We start from the raw sequence: 21687 nt of genomic DNA, 5'->3' as shown, positions 1-21687 counted from the left end.
GGTCTGGCGAGATTCTATAAAAAAAACCTCACCAGTACTACATGGTATTTTATAGCTTAAGAGCTGTGTCTCTTACTCACATTACAATTACATAAGCTGATTATTTTTCTCCATGCCAGCAAGTTTTTGTGAATATGGCCCATTTTCAGTAGCCTATATAGCAGTAGTAATCTTAGTCATTTGTCTAAGTAGCCATTAATCTATATAGCCAGTAGCATACGGTGCCTTCCATACGTATTCTAGTGTTAGAACATGGAATTAAAATGTATTTTATTTAGACAACATACCTAACTCTTTGAAGTTGTAACATATTTTTGCTATGACAAAATGCTTATACTTAGTCGAACTACCTGCATTTAGAGCTGTGAGTATACACTGCATCCTATAGTCTGATGTCAAATATAATTTTATTCTTGAAAATATCAGTGAGAGGCTGAGGTCTGAATATTTATAAAGATTGGGTGAAGTGTTTTTGTTTCAGTTATTAAAAGATCCTCTGACAAGGTGATAATGCAACCTCATATATATTCTTGTAACTGTATCGTGGGCTTCTGAGTTCTGTATCCATAAGCACACATGAGAGAGCTTATAGATCACTGCTGTATGCTCTGTTCTAACCAAAAAATGCTGTAATATAGCAGAGTATAAAATGATGTTCTCATAGATAGTTTTGTATTTTTGCAGGTTCTGCCTTTTGGTGAAAAAGGGATACCGCGACCCGCCATATCACAACTGGATGCACGCCTTCTCTGTGTCACACTTCTGCTATCTCCTTTACAAGAACCTGGAGCTTATCAATTACCTGGAGTAAGTTTGTACTGAGTACATGACGACAGCTTGCCATTCATTTCTCCATTATTGGGGTTAGAGTAAAGGTATTTGCTGGTTTCATGTGTAGTAGTCTGGAACAAGGTTAGGTCAATAGCCATATAAACAATCAGGAACCAGGTGTCTTTATCAGAGGAGTAGTCAGGGTTCAAGTCAAGGTTTGGAACCAGTAAATCAGTCTGTAGCCAGGTCATGAAGTAGAGGGAGGAACCAGAACAGTACTCCAATACCTAAGTCCAAAGGGTCAGTAGCTAGGAAATCAGTCAGGAACCTGTGACACAGCAAAGGGGCAGGCATTAAAGGGAGTAAAATGACAATGCTAGTCTCCATGCTATTGCCTTTCCCCTTGTGCCTGCAGCTGTCTTCAAAGTAATTCTCTTATTTTAATCCCATTACATGTATTAGTGAAGTTCTATATCTTCACACTGGGTGCCGACATCTTGGAGCTTATATTTGTTATGGAACTTTGCAAAAAAACTACAAAAATGTAACAGTTCCCTTGTTCCACTCTCTATAATGTGAGTTAAACTGAGGGTAAAGGTACAGCTGGCAAAAAGCAGAATTGTGAAAGTGCACTGCCCCTATCACCGGATGTAACAATACACGAGCTACAAGATGGCGGTGCCCAGTATAAAATGCAGAACTTTACCAACTGGATTCTGTAATGATGCACATCCCAGCATCCTACAGAAACTCTAGCAAGTATCCCTTCAGTCTACTGCAAGTGCACATCCTAGCATCCTACAGAGTCTATAGCAAGTATCCCATCAAAATGTCTACAGCAAGTGCACATCCCAGCATCCTACAGAGACCCTTGCACATATAGTAATGTAGTGGTCTACAGCAAGTGCACATCCCAGCATCCTACAGAAACTCTAGCAAGTATCCCTTCAGTCTACTGCAAGTGCACATCCTAGCATCCTACAGAGTCTATAGCAAGTATCCCATCAAAATGTCTACAGCAAGTGCACATCCCAGCATCCTACAGAAACTCTAGCAAGTATCCCTTCAGTCTACTGCAAGTGCACATCCTAGCATCCTACAGAGTCTATAGCAAGTATCCCATCAAAATGTCTACAGCAAGTGCACATCCCAGCATCCTACAGAAACTCTAGCAAGTATCCCTTCAGTCTACTGCAAGTGCACATCCTAGCATCCTACAGAGTCTATAGCAAGTATCCCATCAAAATGTCTACAGCAAGTGCACATCCCAGCATCCTACAGAGACCCTTGCACATATAGTAATGTAGTGGTCTACAGCAAGTGCACATCCCAGCATCCTACAGAAATTATAGCAAGAATTCCATCAAACTGTCTACAGCAAGTGCACATCCCAACATTATACAGAAACTCTCACGCATATAGTAATGTAGTGGTCTACAGCAAGGGCACATCCCAGCATCCTACAGAAACTGTAGCATTTATCCCATCCAGCAGTCTACAACAAAGGCACATCCCAGCATCCTACAGAAACTGTAGCACTTATCCCATCCAGGAGTCTACAGCAAAGGCACATCCCAGCATCTTACAGAAACTGTAGCATGTATCCCATCCAGCAGTCTACAGCATGGGCACATCCCAGCATCCTACAGAGACTGTAGCATTTATCCCATCCAGTAGCCTACAGCAAGGGCACATCCCAGCATCCTCCAGAAACTGTAGCATTTATCCCATCCAGCAGTCTACAGCAAAGGCATATCCCAACATCCTACAGAAACTGTAGCATTTATCCCATCCAGCAGTCTACAGCAAGGGCACATCCCAACATCCTACAGAAACTGTAGCATGTATCCCATCCAGCAGTCTACAGCAAGGGCACATCCCAACATCCTACAGAAACTGTAGCATGTATCCCATCCAGGAGCCTACAACAAAGGCACATCCAGCATCCTACAGAAACCGTAGCATTTATCCCATCCAGGAGTCTACAGCAAAGGCACATCCCAGCATCTTACAGAAACTGTAGCATGTATCCCATCCAGCAGTCTACAGCATGGGCACATCCCAGCATCCTACAGAGACTGTAGCATTTATCCCATCCAGTAGCCTACAGCAAGGGAACATCCCAGCATCCTACAGAAACTGTAGCATTTATCCCATCCAGCAACCTACAGCAAAGGCATATCCCAGCATCCTACAGAAACTGTAGCACATATCCCATCCAGCAGTCTACAGCAAGGGCAAATCCCAGCATCCTACAGAAACTGTAGCATTTATCCCATCCAGCAGTCTTCAGCAAGGGCATTACCCAGCATCATACAGAAACTGTAGCATTTATCCCATCCAGCAGTCTTCAGCAAGGGCATTACCCAGCATCATACAGAAACTGTAGCATTTATCCCATAAAGCAGTCTACATCAAGGGCATATCCTAAAGAAACTAGCATTTATCCCATCCAGCAGCCTACAGCACGGGCATATCCCAGCAGCCTACAGAAACTGTAGCATTTGTCCCATCCAGCAGCCTACAGCAAAGGCATATCCCAGCAGCCTACAGAAACTGTAGCATTTATCCAATCCAGCAGCCTACAGCAAAGGCATATCCCAGCAGCCTACAGAAACTGTAGCATGTATCCCATCCAGCAGCCTACAGCAAAGGCATATCCCAGCATCCTACAGAAAGTGTAGCATGTATCCCATCCAGCAGCCTACAGCAAAGGCATATCCCAGCAGCCTACAGAAACTGTAGCATTTATCCAATCCAGAAAGATAAAGAAGAAACAGTGATATACAAATCACTGTGCTTCTATAGGAGGCGCTAATAAGCACAATAAATATGAATATAAAAATATATAGGGTTAGTGTGATTCCCTATATATGCAATTAATGTAAAAACAATGAACAAATACCAATAAGTATGAATAAAACCTTTAAAAGGTAATGGGCTAGCCAGAGAAAGTCCAATGTATGTCTTCCACATCCCAAGGCTTGATAGGCTGCTCTCTGTCGTCACCCCAAAGGATGATGTACTTCTATAGTGATAAGATAAAAACAAAAACAGAGGCGCCACATGTGTAGGTCAATAAAGACGAGAAAAACCAAACAGCAGCAGATTAAGGGTACTCACAAACGGGGCAGCACTCTGATGTGCCAGCAGGGACAGGCTGGTGTTTCTACAGCAAACCAGCTAGCTGTGTGACAGGCCCACAACGGATACAGTCAGCGCTGGAGTTCTCCGCTTGTGTGTCCTCTAGCCGGTATTCCCAGTATGATTTTTCTCCTCAGCTGGCGCTGCAATGGAGCAAGAAGGAGGGCTGGACTGCCCTATAAAATCAGCAGCAGCAGCACTAAACCTCCTCTCAGTACCCTTAATCTGCTGCTGTTTGGTTTTTCTCGTCTTTATTGACCTACACATGTGGCGCCTCTGTTTTATTTATCCAATCCAGCAGCCTACAGCAAAGGCATATCCCAGCATCCTGCAGAAACTGTAGATTTTATCCCATCCAGCAGTCTACAGCAAAAGCACATCCCATCATCCTACAGAAACTGTAGCACGTATCCCATCCAGCAGTCTACAGCAAAGGCATATCCCATCATCCTACAGAAACTGTAGCACGTATCCCATCCAGCAGTCTACAGCAAAAGCATATGCCAGCATCCCACATAGGCCTAGATTTGGAGTTCGGCGGTAGCCGTCAAAACCAGCGTTAGAGGCTCCTAACGCTGGTTTTGGGCGCCCGCTGGTATTTGGAGTCAGTGATTAAAGGGTCTAACGCTCACTTTTCAGCCGCGACTTTTCCATACCGCAGATCCCCCTACGCCATTTGCGTAGCCTATATTTTCAATGGGATCTTTCTAACGCCGGTATTTAGAGTCGTTTCTGAAGTGAGCGTTAGAGCTCTAACGACAAGATTCCAGCCGCCTGAAAATAGCAGGAGTTAAGAGCTTTCTGGCTAACGCCGGTTTATAAAGCTCTTAACTACTGTACCCTAAAGTACACTAACACCCATAAACTACCTATGTACCCCTAAACCGAGGTCCCCCCACACCGCCGCCACTCGATTAAAATTTTTAACCCCTAATCTGCCGACCGCCACCTACGTTATACTTATGTACCCCTAATCTGCTGCCCCTAACCCCGCCGACCCCTGTATTATATTTATTAACCCCTAACTTGCCCCCCACAACGTCGCCGCCAGCTACTTAAAATAATTAACCCCTAATCTTCCGACCGCAAATCGCCGCCACCTACATTATCCCTATGTACCCCTAATCTGCTGCCCTAACATCGCCGACCCCTATATTATATTTATTAACCCCTAATCTGCCCCCCTCAACGTCGCCGACACCTGCCTACACTTATTAACCCCTAATCTGCCGAGCGGACCTGAGCGCTACTATAATAAATGTATTAACCCCTAATCCGCCTCACTAACCCTATCATAAATAGTAATCTGCCCTCCCTAACATCGCCGACACCTAACTTCAATTATTAACCCCTAATCTGCCGACCGGAGCTCACCACTATTCTAATAAATGTATTAACCCCTAAAGCTAAGTCTAACCCTAACACTAACACCCCCCTAAGTTAAATATAATTTTTATCTAACGAAATAAATTAACTCTTATTAAATAAATTATTCCTATTTAAAGCTAAATACTTACCTGTAAAATAAATCCTAATATAGCTACAATATAAATTATAATTATATTATAGCTATTTTAGGATTAATATTTATTTTACAGGCAACTTTGTAATTATTTTAACCAGGTACAATAGCTATTAAATAGTTAAGAACTATTTAATAGTTACCTAGTTAAAATAATAACAAATTTACCTGTAAAATAAATCCTAACCTAAGATATAATTAAACCTAACACTACCCTATCAATAAATTAATTAAATAAACTACCTACAATTAACCTAACACTACACTATCAATAAATTAATTAAACACAATTCCTACAAATAAATACAATTAAATAAACTAGCTAAAGTACAAAAAATAAAAAAGAACTAAGTTACAGAAAATAAAAAAATATTTACAAACATAAGAAAAATATTACAACAATTTTAAACTAATTACACCTACTCTAAGCCCCCTAATAAAATAACAAAGCCCCCCAAAATAAAAAATTCCCTACCCTATTCTAAATTAAAAAAGTTACAAGCTCTTTTACCTTACCAGCCCTGAACAGGGCCCTTTGCGGGGCATGCCCCAAGAATTTCAGCTCTTTTGCCTGTAAAAAAAAACATACAATACCCCCCCCCCCAACATTACAACCCACCACCCACATACCCCTAATCTAACCCAAACCCCCCTTAAATAAACCTAACACTAAGCCCCTGAAGATCTTCCTACCTTGTCTTCACCATCCAGGTATCACCGATCCGTCCTGGCTCCAAGATCTTCATCCAACCCAAGCGGGGGTTGGCGATCCATAATCCGGTCCAGAAGAGGCTCCAAAGTCTTCCTCCTATCCGGCAAGAAGAGGACATCCGGACCGGCAAACATCTTCTCCAAGCGGCATCTTCGATCTTCTTCCATCCGGAGCGAAGCGGCAGGATCCTGAAGACCTCCAGCGCGGAACATCCATCCGGACCGACGACTGAACGACGAATGACTGTTCCTTTAAGGGACGTCATCCAAGATGGCGTCCCTCGAATTCCGATTGGCTGATAGGATTCTATCAGCCAATCGGAATTAAGGTAGGAATTTTCTGATTGGCTGATGGAATCAGCCAATCAGAATCTAGTTCAATCCGATTGGCCGATCCAATCAGCCAATCAGATTGAGCTCGCATTCTATTGGCTGATCGGAGCAGCCAATAGAATGCGAGCTCAATCTGATTGGCTGATTGGATCAGCCAATCGGATTGAACTTGATTCTGATTGGCTGATTCCATCAGCCAATCAGAAAATTCCTACCTTAATTCCGATTGGCTGATAGAATCCTATCAGCCAATCGGAATTCGAGGGACGCCATCTTGGATGACGTCCCTTAAAGGAACAGTCATTCGTCGTTCAGTCGTCGGTCCGGATGGATGTTCCGCGCTGGAGGTCTTCAGGATCCTGCCGCTTCGCTCCGGATGGAAGAAGATCGAAGATGCCGCTTGGAGAAGATGTTTGCCGGTCCGGATGTCCTCTTCTTGCCGGATAGGAGGAAGACTTTGGAGCCTCTTCTGGACCGGATTATGGATCGCCAACCCCCGCTTGGGTTGGATGAAGATCTTGGAGCCAGGACGGATCGGTGATACCTGGATGGTGAAGACAAGGTAGGAAGATCTTCAGGGGCTTAGTGTTAGGTTTATTTAAGGGGGGTTTGGGTTAGATTAGGGGTATGTGGGTGGTGGGTTGTAATGTTGGGGGGGGGGTATTGTATGTTTTTTTTTACAGGCAAAAGAGCTGAAATTCTTGGGGCATGCCCCGCAAAGGGCCCTGTTCAGGGCTGGTAAGGTAAAAGAGCTTGTAACTTTTTTAATTTAGAATAGGGTAGGGAATTTTTTATTTTGGGGGGCTTTGTTATTTTATTAGGGGGCTTAGAGTAGGTGTAATTAGTTTAAAATTGTTGTAATATTTTTCTTATGTTTGTAAATATTTTTTTATTTTCTGTAACTTAGTTCTTTTTTATTTTTTGTACTTTAGCTAGTTTATTTAATTGTATTTATTTGTAGGAATTGTGTTTAATTAATTTATTGATAGTGTAGTGTTAGGTTAATTGTAGGTAATTGTAGGTAGTTTATTTAATTAATTTATTGATAGGGTAGTGTTAGGTTTAATTATATCTTAGGTTAGGATTTATTTTACAGGTAAATTTGTTATTATTTTAACTAGGTAACTATTAAATAGTTCTTAACTATTTAATAGCTATTGTACCTGGTTAAAATAATTACAAAGTTGCCTGTAAAATAAATATTAATCCTAAAATAGCTATAATATAATTATAATTTATATTGTAGCTATATTAGGATTTATTTTACAGGTAAGTATTTAGCTTTAAATAGGAATAAGTTATTTAATAAGAGTTAATTTATTTTGTTAGATAAATATTATATTTAACTTAGGGGGGTGTTAGTGTTAGGGTTAGACTTAGCTTTAGGGGTTAATACATTTATTAGAATAGCGGTGAGCTCCGCTCGGAAGATTAGGGGTTAATAATTGAAGTTAGGTGTCGGCGATGTTAGGGAGGGCAGATTAGGGGTTAATACTATTTATGATAGGGTTAGTGAGGCGGATTAGGGGTTAATAACTTTATTATAGTAGCGCTCAGGTCCGCTCGGCAGATTAGGGGTTAATAAGTGTAGGCAGGTGTCGGCGACGTTGTGGGGGGCAGATTAGGGGTTAATAAATATAATATAGGGGTCGGCGGTGTCAGGGGCAGCAGATTAGGGGTACATAGGGATAACGTAGGTGGCGGCGGTTTACGGAGCGGCAGATTAGGGGTTTAAAAAAATATGCAGGGGTCAGCGATAGTGGGGGCGGCAGATTAGGGGTAAATAAGTGTAAGGTTAGGGGTGTTTAGACTCGGGGTACATGTTAGAGTGTTAGGTGCAGACGTAGGAAGTGTTTCCCCATAGCAAACAATGGGGCTGCGTTAGGAGCTTATCGCTGCTTTTTTGCAGGTGTTAGGTTTTTTTTCAGCTCAAACAGCCCCATTGTTTCCTATGGGGGAATCGTGCACGAGCACGTTTTTGAGGCCGGCCGCGTCCGTAAGCAACTCTGGTATCGAGAGTTGCTTTTGCGGTAAAAATGCTCTACGCTCCTTTTTTGGAGCCTAACGCAGCATTTGTTTGAACTCTCGATACCAGAGTTAATTTTATGGTGCGGCCAGAAAAAAGCCCGCGGAGCGTTAACAGCCCTTTTACCGCCGAACTCCAAATCTAGGCCATAAGCTGTAGATTTTATCCCATCCAGCAGCCTACAGCAAGGGCATATCCCAGCATCCTACAGAAATTGTAGCACGTATCCAATCCAGCAGTCTCCTGCAAGGCCATATCCCAGCATCCTACACAAACTGTAGCACGTATCCCATCCAGCAGCCTACAGCAAAAGCATATCCCAGCATCCTACAGAAACTGTAGCACGTATCCCATCCAGCAGCCTACAGCAAAAGCATATCCCAGCATCCTACAGAAACTGTAGCAATTATCCCATCCAGCAGCCTACAGCAGAGGCATATCCCAACATCTTACAGAAACTGTAGCATGTATCCCATCCAGCAATCAAAAGCAAAGGCATATCCCAGCATCCTACAGAAACTGTAGTATTTATCCCATCCAGCAGCCTACAGCAAAGGCATATCCCAACATCCTACAGAAACTGTAGCATGTATTCCATCCAGCAGTCAAAAGCAAAGGCATATCCCAGCATCCTACAGAAACTGTAACATTTATCCCATCCAGTAGTCTACAGAAAGGGTATATCCCAGCATCCTACAGAAACTGTAGCACGTATCCCATCCAGCAGCCTACAGCAAAAGCATATCCCAGCATCCTACAGAAACTGTAGCACGTATCCCATCCAGCAGCCTACAGCAAAAGCATATCCCAGCATCCTACAGAAACTGTAGCAATTATCCCATCCAGCAGCCTACAGCAGAGGCATATCCCAACATCTTACAGAAACTGTAGCATGTATCCCATCCAGCAATCAAAAGCAAAGGCATATGCCAGCATCCCGCAGAAACTGAAGATTTTATACCATCCAGCAGCCAACAGCAAAGGCACATCCCAGCATCCTACAGAAACTGTAGCATTTATTCCATCCAGAAGCCAACAACAAAGGCACATCCCAGCATCCTACATAAATTGTAGCACGTATCCCATCCAGCAGTCTCCTGCAAGGGCATATCCCATTATCCTACAGAAACTGTAACATTTATCCCATCCAGTAGTCTACAGAAAGGGTATATCCCAGCATCCTACAGAAACTGTAGCACGTATCCCATCCAGCAGTCTCCTGCAAGGGCATATCCCAGCATCCTACACAAACTGTAGCACGTATCCCATCCAGCAGCCTACAGCAAAAGCATATCCCAGCATCCTACAGAAACTGTAGCATGTATCCCATCCAGCAGCCTACAGCAAAGGCATATCCCAACATCCTACAAAAACTGTAGCATGTATCCCATCCAGCAGTCAAAAGCAAAGGCATATCCCAGCATCCTACAAAAACTGTAGCATGTATCCCATCCAGCAGCCTACAGCAAGGGCATATCCCAGCATCCTACAGAAACTGTAGCATGTATCCCATTCAGTAGTCTACAGCAAAGGCATATCCCAGCATCCTACAGAAACTGTAACATTTATCCCATCCAGTAGTCTACAGCAAGGGCATATCCCAGCATCCTACAGAAACTGTAGCACGTATCCCATCCAGTAGTCAAAAGCAAAGGCATATCCCAGCATCCTACAGCAACTGTAGCATGTATCCCATCCAGCAGCCTACAGCAAGGGCATATCCCAGCATCCTACAGAAACTGTAGCATGTATCCCATTCAGTAGTCTACAGCAAAGGCATATCCCAGCATCTTACAGAAACTGTAACATTTATCCCATCCAGCAGTCTACAGCAAAGGCACATCCCATCATCCTACAGAAACTGTAGCACGTATCCCATCCAGCAGTCTACAGCAAAAGCATATGCCAGCATCCCGCATAAACTGTAGATTTTATCCCATCCAGCAGCCTACAGCAAGGGCATATCCCAGCATCCTACAGAAATTGTAGCACGTATCCAATCCAGCAGTCTCCTGCAAGGGCATATCCCAGCATCCTACACAAACTGTAGCACGTATCCCATCCAGCAGCCTACAGCAAAAGCATATCCCAGCATCCTACAGAAACTGTAGCACGTATCCCATCCAGCAGCCTACAGCAAAAGCATATCCCAGCATCCTACAGAAACTGTAGCAATTATCCCATCCAGCAGCCTACAGCAGAGGCATATCCCAACATCTTACAGAAACTGTAGTATGTATCCCATCCAGCAGTCAAAAGCAAAGGCATATCCCAGCATCCTACAGAAACTGTAGTATTTATCCCATCCAGCAGCCTACAGCAAAGGCATATCCCAGCATCCTACAGAAACTGTAGCATGTATCCCATCCAGCAGTCAAAAGCAAAGGCATATCCCAGCATCCTACAGAAACTGTAACATTTATCCCATTCAGTAGTCTACAGAAAGGGTATATCCCAGCATCCTACAGAAACTGTAGCACGTATCCCATCCAGCAGTCTCCTGCAAGGGCATATCCCAGCATCCTACACAAACTGTAGCACGTATCCCATCCAGCAGCCTACAGCAAAAGCATATCCCAGCATCCTACAGAAACTGTAGCACGTATCCCATCCAGCAGCCTACAGCAAAAGCATATCCCAGCATCCTACAGAAACTGTAGCATTTATCCCATCCAGCAGCCTACAGCAAAGGCATATCCCAACATCCTACAGAAACTGTAGCATGTATCCCATCCAGCAGCCTACAGCAAAGGCATATCCCAACATCCTACAGAAACTGTAGCATTTATCCCATCCAGCAGCCTACAGCAAAGGCATATCCCAGCATCCTACAGAAACTGTAGCATGTATCCCATCCAGCAGTCAAAAGCAAAGGCATATCCCAGCATCCTACAGAAACTGTAGCATGTATCCCATCCAGCAGTCTACAGCAAAGGCATATCCCAACATCCTACAGAAACTGTAGCATTTATCCCATCCAGCAGCCTACAGCAAGGGCATATCCCAACATCCTACAGAAACTGTAGCATGTATCCCATCCAGCAGTCAAAAGCAAAGGCATATCCCAGCATCCTACAGAAACTGTAGCATGTATCCCATCCAGCAGTCTACAGCAAAGGCATATCCCAACATCCTACAGAAACTGTAGCATTTATCCCATCCAGCAGCCTACAGCAAGGGCATATCCCAACATCATACAGAAACTGTAGCATGTATCCCATCCAGCAGTCAAAAGCAAAGGCATATCCCAACATCCTACAGAAACTGTAGCATGTATCCCATCCAGCAGTCAAAAGCAAAGGCATATCCCAACATCATACAGAAACTGTAGCATGTATCCCATCCAGCAGTCAAAAGCAAAGGCATATCCCAGCATCCTACAGAAACTGTAGCATGTATCCCATCCAGCAGTCTACAGCAAAGGCATATCCCAACATCCTACAGAAACTGTAGCATTTATCCCATCCAGCAGCCTACAGCAAGGGCATATCCCAACATCCTACAGAAACTGTAGCATTTATCCCATCCAGCAGCCTACAGCAAGGGCATATCCCAGCATCCTACAGAAACTTTAGCATGTATCCCATCCAGCAGTCTACAGCAAGGGCACATCCCAACATCCTACAGCAACTGTAGCATGTATCCCATCTAGCAGCCTACAGCAAGGGCACATCCCAGCGTCCTACAGAAACTGTAGCATGTATCCCATCCAGCAGCCTACAACAAAGGCACATCCCAGCATCCTACAGAAACTGTAGCATTTATCCCATCCAGCAGCCTACAGCAAGGGCACATCCCAGCATCCTACAAAGATTGTAGCATTTATCCCATCCAGGAGTCTACAGCAAAGGCACATCCCAGCATCTTACAGAAACTGTAGCATGTATCCCATCCAGCAGTCTACAGCAAGGGCACATCCCAGCATCCTACAGAGACTGTAGCATTTATCCCATCCAGCTGTCTACAGCAAGGGCACATCCCAGCATCCTCCAGAGACTGTAGCATTTATCCCATCCAGTAGCCTACAGCAAGGGAACATCCCAGCATCCTACAGAAACTGTAGCATGTATCCCATCCAGCAGCCTACAGCAAAGGCACATCCCAGCATCCTACATAAACTGTAGCATTTATCCCATCCAGCAGCCTACAGCAAAGGCACATCCCAGCATCCTACAGAAACTGTAGCATTTATCCCATCCAGCAGTCTTCAGCAAGGGCATTACCCAGCATCCTACAGAAACTGTAGCATTTATCCCATAAAGCAGTCTACATCAAGGGCATATCCTAAAGAAACTAGCATTTATCCCACCCAGCAGCCTACAGCAAGGGCATATCCCAGCAGCCTACAGAAACTGTAGATTTTATCCCATCCAGCAGTCTACAGCATAGGCATATCCCAGCATCCTACAGAAACTGTAGCACGTATCCCATCCAGCAGTCTACAGCAAAGGCATATGCCAGCATCCCGCAGAAACTGAAGATTTTATACCATCCAGCAGCCAACAGCAAAGGCACATCCCAGCATCCTACAGAAACTGTAGCATTTATTCCATCCAGCAGCCAACAACAAAGGCACATCCCAGCATCCTACATAAATTGTAGCACGTATCCCATCCAGCAGTCTCCTGCAAGGGCATATCCCATTATCCTACAGAAACTGTAACATTTATCCCATCCAGTAGTCTACAGAAAGGGTATATCCCAGGATCCTACAGAAACTGTAGCACGTATCCCATCCATCAGTCTCCTGCAAGGGCATATCCCAGCATCCTACACAAACTGTAGCACGTATCCCATCCAGCAGCCTACAGCAAAAGTATATCCCAGCATCCTACAGAAACTGTAGCATGTATCCCATCCAGCAGCCTACAGCAAAGGCATATCCCAGCATCCTACAGAAACTGTAGCACGTATCCCATCCAGCAACCTACAGCAAAGGCATATCCCAGCATCCTACAGAAGCTGTAGCACGTATCCCATCGAGCAGCCTACAGCAAAGGCATATCCCAGCATCCTACAGAAACCGTAGCATTTATCCCATACAGCAGCCTACAGCAAAGGCATATCTCAGCATCCTACAGAAACTGTAGCACGTATCCCATCCAGCAGCCTACAGCAAAGGCACATCCCAGCATCCCACAGAAACTGTAGCATGTATCCCATCCAGCTGCCTACAGCAAAGGCATATCCCAGCATCCTACAGAAACTGTAGCACGTATCCCATCCAGCAGCCTACAGCAAAGGCACATCCCAGCAGCCTACAGAAACTGTAGCATTTATCCCATCCAGTAGTCTACAGCAAGGGCATATCCCAGCATCCTACAGAAACTGTAGCACGTATCCCATCCAGCAGTCTCCTGCAAGGGCATATCCCAGCATCCTACAGAAACTGTAGCACGTATCCCATCCAGCAGCCTACAACAAAAGCATATCCCAGCATCCTACAGAAACTGTAGCATGTATCCCATCCAGCAGCCTACAGCAAAGGCACATCCCAGCAGCCTACAGAAACTGTAGCATTTATCCCATCCAGCAGCCTACAGCAAAGGCATATCCCAACATCCTACAGAAACTGTAGCATGTATCCCATCCAGCAGTCAAAAGCAAAGGCATATCCCAGCATCCTGCAGAAACTGTACCATTTATCCCATCCAGTAGTCGACAGCAAGGGCATATCCCAGCATCCTACAGAAACTGTAGCATTTATCCCATCCAGCAGTCAAAAGCAAAGGCACATCCCAGCATCCTACAGAAACTGTAGCATTTATCCCATCCAGCAGCCTACAGCAAGGGCATATCCCAGCATCCTACAGAAACTGTAGCATGTATCCCATCCAGCAGCCTCCTGCAAGGGCATATCCCAGCAACCTACAGAAACTGTAGCACGTATCCCATCCAGCAACCTACAGCAAAGGCCTATCCCAGCATCCTACAGAAACTGTAGCACGTATCCCATCGAGCAGCCTACAGCAAAGGCATATCCCAGCAGCTTACAGAAACTGTAGCATTTATCCCATCCAGCAGCCTACAGCAAAGGCACAAACCCAACATCCTAAAGAAACTGTAGCATGTATCCCATCCAGCAGCCTGCAGCAAAGGCATATCCCAGCATCCTACAGAAACTGTAGCATTTATCCCATCCAGCAGCCTACAGCAAGGGCATATCCCAGCATCCTACAGAAACTGTAGCATGTATCCCATCCAGCAGCCTCCTGCAAGGGCATATCCCAGCATCCTACAGAAACTGTAGCATTTATCCCATCCAGCAGCCTCCTGCAAGGGCATATCCCAGCATCCTACAGAAACTGTAGCACGTATCCCATCCAGCAGCCTCCTGCAAGGGCATATCCCAGCATCCTACAGAAACTGCAGCATGTATCCCATCCAGCAGCCTCCTGCAAGGGCATATCCCAGCATCCTACAGAAACTGTAGCATTTATCCCATCCAGCAGTCAAAAGCAAAGGCATATCCCAACATCCTACAGAAACTGTAGCATGTATCCCATCCAGCAGCCTACAGCAAAGGCATATCCCAGCATCCTACAGAAACTGTAGCATTTATCCCATCCAGCAGCCTACAGCAAAGGCACATCCCAGCATCCTACAGAAACTGAAGCATTTATCCCATCCAGCAGCCTACAGCAAAAGCATATCCCAGCATCCTACAAAAACTGTAGCATGTATCCCATCCAGCAGCCTAAAGCAAAGGCATATCCCAGCAGCCTACAGAAACTGTAGCATGTATCCCATCCAGCAGCCTACAGCAAAGGCATATCCCAGCATCCTACAGAAACTGTAGCATGTATCCCATCCAGCAGCCTACAGCAAAAGCATATCCCAACATCCTACAGAAACTGTAGCATTTATCCCATCCAGCAGCCTACAGCAAAAAGTATATCCCAACATCCTACAGAAACTGTAGCATGTATCCCATCCAGCAGTCTACAGCAAAGGCATATCCCAGCATCCTACAGAAACTGTAGCATGTATCCCATCCAGCAGTCTACAGCAAAGGCATATCCCAGCAGCCTACAGAAACTGTAGCATGTATCCCATCCAGCAGCCAACAGCAAAGGCATATCCCAGCATCCTACAGAAACTGTAGCATTTATCCCATCCAGCAGCCTACAGCAAAGGCATATCCCAGCAGCCTACAGAAACTGTAGCATGTATCCCATCCAGCAGCCTACAGCAAAAGCATATCCCAGCATCCTACAGAAACTGTAGCACGTATCCCATCCAGCAACCTACAGCAAAGGCACATCCCAGCATCCTACAGAAACTGTAGCACGTATCCCATATAGCAGTCTACAGCAAAGGCATATCCCAGCAGCCTACAGAAACTGTAGCATTTATCCCATCCAGCAGCCTACAGCAAAGGCATATCCCAGCATCCTACAGAAACTGTAGCACGTATCCCATCCAGCAGCCTACAGCAAAGGCATATCCCAGCATCATACAGAAACTGTAGCATGTATCCCATCCAGCAGCCTACAGCAAAGGCATATCCCAGCATCCTACAGAAACTGTAGCATGTATCCCATCCAGCAGCCTACAGCAAAGGCATATCCCAGCATCCTACAGAAACTCTAGCATGTATCCCATCCAGCAGCCTACAGCAAAAGCATATCCCAACCTCCTACAGAAACTGTAGCATTTATCCCATCCAGCAGCCTACAGCAAAAAGCATATCCCAACATCCTACAGAAACTGTAGCATGTATCCCATCCAGCAGTCTACAGCAAAGGCATATCCCAGCAGCCTACAGAAACTGTAGCATGTATCCCATCCAGCAGCCAACAGCAAAGGCATATCCCAGCATCCTACAGAAACTGTAGCATTTATCCCATCCAGCAGCCTACAGCAAAGGCATATCCCAACATCCTACAGAAACTGTAGCACGTATCCCATCCAGCAACCTACAGCAAAGGCATATCCCAGCATCCTACAGAAACTGTAGCACGTATCCCATCCAGCAGCCTACAGCAAAAGCATATCCCAGCATCCTACAGAAACTGTAGCACGTATCCCATCGAGCAACCTACAGCAAAGGCATATCCCAGCATCCTACAGAAACTGTAGCATGTATCCCATATAGCAGTCTACAGCAAAGGCATATCCCAGCAGCCTACAGAAACTGTAGCATTTATCCCATCCAGCAGCCTACAGCAAAGGCACATCCCAACATCCTACAGAAACTGTAGCATTTATCCAATCCAGCAGCCTACAGCAAAGGCATATCCCAGCATCCTACAGAAACTGTAGCATGTATCCCATCCAGCAGCCTACAGCAAAGGCACATCCCAGCAGCCTACAGAAACTCTAGCATGTATCCCATCCAGCAGCCTACAGCAAAGGCATATCCCAGCATCCTACAGAAAGTGTAGCACGTATCCCATCCAGCAGCCTACAGCAAAGGCACATCCCAGCAGCCTACAGAAACTGTAGCATTTATCCAATCCAGCAGTCTACAGCAAAGGCATATCCCAGCAGCCTACAGAAACTGTAGCATTTATCCAATCCAGCAGTCTACAGAAAAGGCATATCCCAGCAGCCTACAGAAACTGTAGCATTTATCCCATATAGCAGTCTACAGCAAAGGCCTATCCCAGCATCCTACAGAAACTGTAGCATGTATCCCATCCAGCAGCCTACAGCAAAGGCATATCCCAACATCCTACAGAAACTGTAGCATTTATCCCATATAGCAGTCTACAGCAAAGGCACATCCCAGCATCCTACAGAAACTGTAGCACGTATCCCATCCAGCAGCCTACAGCAAGGGCATATCCCAGCAGCCTACAGAAACTGTAGCATGTATCCCATCCAGCTGTCTCCTGCAAGGGCACATCCCAACATCCTACAGAAACTGTAGCATGTATCCCATCCAGCAGCCTACAGCAAGGGCACATCCCAGCATTCTACAGAAACTGTAGCAGGTATCCCATCCAGCAACCTACAGCAAAGGCATATCCCAGCATCCTACAGAAACTGTAGCATTTATCCCATCCAGCAGCCTACAGCAAAGGCATATCCCAACATCCTACAGAAACTGTAGCATGTATCCCATCCAGCAACCTACAGCAAAGGCATATCCCAGCATCCTACAGAAACTGTAGCATGTATCCCATCCAGCAGCCTACAGCAAAGGCATATCCCAGCATCCTACAGAAACTGTAGCATTTATCCCATCCAGCAGCCTACAGCAAAGGCATATCCCAGCATCCTACAGAAACTGTAGCATTTATCCCATCCAGCAGCCTACAGCAAAGGCATATCCCAACATCCTACAGAAACTGTAGCATGTATGCCATCCAGCAGCCTACAGCAAAGGCATATCCCAGCATCCTACAGAAACTGTAGCATGTATCCCACCCAGCAGCCTACAGCAAAGGCATATCCCAGCATCCTACAGAAACTGTAGCATGTATCCCATCCAGCAGCCTACAGCAAAGGCATATCCCAGCAGCCTACAGAAACTGTAGCATGTATCCCATATAGCAGTCTACAGCAAAGGCCTATCCCAGCAGCCTACAGAAACTGTAACATTTATCCCATCCAGCAGCCTACAGCAAAGGCATATCCCAGCATCCTACAGAAACTGTAGCACGTATCCCATCCAGCAGCCTACAGCAAAGGCATATCCCAACAGCCTACAGAAACTGTAGCATGTATCCCATCCAGCAGCCTACAGCAAAGGCATATCCCAACAGCCTACAGAAACTGTAGCATGTATACCATCCAGCAGCCTACAGCAAAGGCATATCCCAGCATCCTACAGAAACTATAGCATGTATACCATCCAGTAGCCTAGAGCAAAGGCATATCCCAGCATCCTACCGAAACTGTAGCATGTATCCCATATAGCAGTCTACAGCAAAGGCATATCCCAGCATCCTACAGAAACTGTAGCACGTATCCCATCAAGCAGCCTACAGCAAAGGCACATCCCAGCATCCTACAGAAACTGTAGCATTTATCCCATCCAGCAGCCTACAGCAAAGGCACACCCCAGCATCCTACAGAAACTCTAGCAAGAATCCCATCAAGCAGTCTCCTGCAAGGGCATATCCCAGCATCCTACATAAACTCTAGCAAGAATGCCATCAAGCAGTCTTCTGCAAAGGCACATCCCAGCATCCTACAGAAACTCTAGCAAGAATTCTATTAAGCAGTCTCCTGCAAGGGCACATCACAGCATCCTACATAAACTCTAGAATGCATCCCATTAAGTAGTCTACACAAAGGGCACATCCCAGCATCATACAGAAATTCTTAAATGTATCCCATTAAGCAGTCTACAGCAAGGCCACATCCCAGCATCCTACAGAAACTCTAAAATGTATCCCATTAAGCAGTCTACAGCAAGGCCACATCCCAGCATCCTACAGAAACTCTAAAATGTATCCCATTAAGCAGTCTACAGCAAGGGCACATCCCAGCATCCTACAGTAACTCTAGCATTTATCCCATTAAGCAGTCTGTAGCAAGGGCACATTCCAGCATCCTACAGTAACTCTAGCATGTATCCCATTAAGCAGTCTGTAGCAAGGGCACATCCCAGCATCCTACAGTAACTCTAGCATGTATCCCATTAAGCAGTCTGTAGCAAGGGCACATTCCAGCATCCTACAGTAACTCTAGCATGTATCCCATTAAGCAGTCTGTAGCAAGGGCACATTCCAGCATCCTACAGTAACTCTAGCATGTATCCCATTAAGCAGTCTGTAGCAAGGGCACATCCCAGCATCCTACAGTAACTCTAGCATGTATCCCATTAAGCAGTCTGTAGCAAGGGCACATTCCAGCATCCTACAGTAACTCTAGCATGTATCCCATTGAGCAGTCTTGCAGCAATTCTAGCACATATCCCATCCAGCAGTCTATAGAACATCACAGCATTCTACAGAAACTCTAGTTTGGACATGAATTAATGATCTGGATAATTAAATTTACAAGCATTTGAGAACTTTAATTAATACTGTTTTATTTACTCTTCTCAACAAAAAAACTTATTAGTTAGTTTCCTCATAAACTATTTTATATCTGTTCTTTCAGAGACATTGAGATCCTCGCCCTATTTGTGTCCTGTATGTGCCATGATCTAGATCACAGAGGAACCAATAATTCTTTCCAGGTGGCTTCTGTAAGTTTGAACCAAACATTGTATTTGTCCTTAGCTAACTGCACACTAATAAGTTTATTGACTTATAAATGTGTATATATATATATATATATATATATATATATATATATATATAAAAAAGGGTGCAAAAGTCCAGCACTCACTGTACTAGTCATAAACTGGGGTGCATCCCACGTAGTATAAAGTAGTCAATCCAAAGAGAGCACTCGCCATAATGACGGGGTCACTCCCCGAAAACGTTAACACGATGAAATAAACACGATTTTGGATTACGGCGAGTGCTCTCTCGATTTTGGATTACGGCGCGTGCATGTATTCCCCCATAGAGATCAATGGAGACGAAAAAGTTGAGAAAAATTTAACACCCAAGATGGCGAAAACGTGATCGCATTTTCGCATTCCCCAAAGAAGTCAATGGAGAGAAAAAAAATCTTGAAAAACAAACACCTATCTCGCATACAACATGGCATATTCACATTAATAAATGTGAAATATTTACAGTATATACATATTTAAAATTAATAAATATGAATATCGCATAAATATGTTTTATCAAGTTTTTATTATCTGTTTAATGGCAAAGGGATATAATGCACATATGTAAATATATATAAACACATATAAATACATTCCTATATATGTAGACATATATACATTTTTTGTATATATAGGTACACATACAGTACATAAATAATCATCTTTAGACATGTATATGTTTGTGTTCCAATGTTAAAGCCATTTGCCTGCTTTTAATTTTTAACACCCGAGATCTCATATTTTTGAGCCCTTATAACTTTTGTGTGCAATATTTTCTGAGAATATTTTTAATTAGACAGTGTTAATATGAGTGTAACTGTACTTAGTAATGTATTTTTTAAAGTGTTTAGTGCAACTTTTTTGTTTTGCAAAACATTTAACTACAGCTGTTTGATCGCGTAAAGGATTGTTGCAATCATGAATTTGTAATATCAGGGCAATGAACATTGCTTGTGAAAAGACCATATCGCGCGCAGAAAAGAGGAATTTAATACACAGTTTATTAATTTTTCTGATGACGGGTATACAATAGTCCCCGAAAGGTCAATAAATTTGTACACTGTTTGTATTTTAAAGTCCTGAGAGTGCAGTTACTTTGTGGTGTGTGTGTATGTATATATATATGAACAATATTATGGAGTAAAGAATTGAATACATTTTGTATTCAACCAAAGAAGGACCAAGGCTGCACAGGGATCAAATGCTTTATTACTGAAAAGTTATACACAAGGATCTATTGTGAATCCGGGCCGTCTATGCTCCACCCAAATTCCAACCACAACATACACACACAATATAAAAGCCTGAGTGGCGTACACTAGCTACTATTGCTGAAAAATACCTAACATTGAAGCAAGATACTGCAGTATGCTACTAAAAACTACTGATTCAAGCAGATAAAGCACATACTCTATACATGTATCAAGTAGTATACTTTGCTGCCAAAAGAAAGTGAACCTATGTGGGGCCCCAACATATGAAAAAATGAATGAAATGACAAAACAGTTCCCAGGCACTTAAGTGTATTAAACACGCACTGGTATTCAATGTATGATAACTCCCATTGGTAATTACAGGAAAACAGAAGCGTTGGTTCATTTAGCCAGGCACTCAAGTGTTAAACAACACGCTCTGGCTTATGATACAGTTTGTTAATACTTCATACAACTGTGTACATGTTAAGTTTGTTTTCAGAAAACAAAGGTGAGGTTTGGCTTTTATAGACTTGTCGGTCGGTAGAGAGTAAGTAATCGAATGAAACAGACAGCTGATACATCCTATGTTCGTTTGATACTTTGTACACGTCTAATGCCAAGTGGATATAAAGAGAAAATTAGCCAAGTTACAGATGAAAAATGAAAACAAACTTAACATGTACACAGTTGTATGAAGTATTAACAAACTGTATCATAAGCCAGAGCGTGTTGTTTAACACTTGAGTGCCTGGCTAAATGAACCAACGCTTCTGTTTTCCTGTAATTACCAATGGGAGTTATC

The 21687-nt window shown here is 44.1% G+C and overlaps 1 protein-coding gene across 4 annotated transcripts in view; it reads left to right on the top strand.

The window, feature by feature from the left end:
• PDE2A (phosphodiesterase 2A) overlaps positions 1–21687 on the top strand; it is a 1131360-nt gene that overhangs the window by 1055304 nt on the left and 54369 nt on the right. For all 4 annotated transcript variants that reach the window (XM_053708776.1, XM_053708774.1, XM_053708775.1 and 1 more), the window contains 2 exons: positions 685–807; positions 19566–19653. In XM_053708776.1, coding sequence (XP_053564751.1) covers positions 685–807; positions 19566–19653 — 211 coding nt within the window. The remainder of the gene's footprint in view (positions 1–684; positions 808–19565; positions 19654–21687) is intronic.

Source organism: Bombina bombina, chromosome 3 (assembly GCF_027579735.1).
Source record: "Bombina bombina isolate aBomBom1 chromosome 3, aBomBom1.pri, whole genome shotgun sequence".
Lineage (NCBI taxonomy): Eukaryota > Metazoa > Chordata > Amphibia > Anura > Bombinatoridae > Bombina > Bombina bombina.
This window is presented reverse-complemented; position numbering and strand designations above follow the sequence as displayed.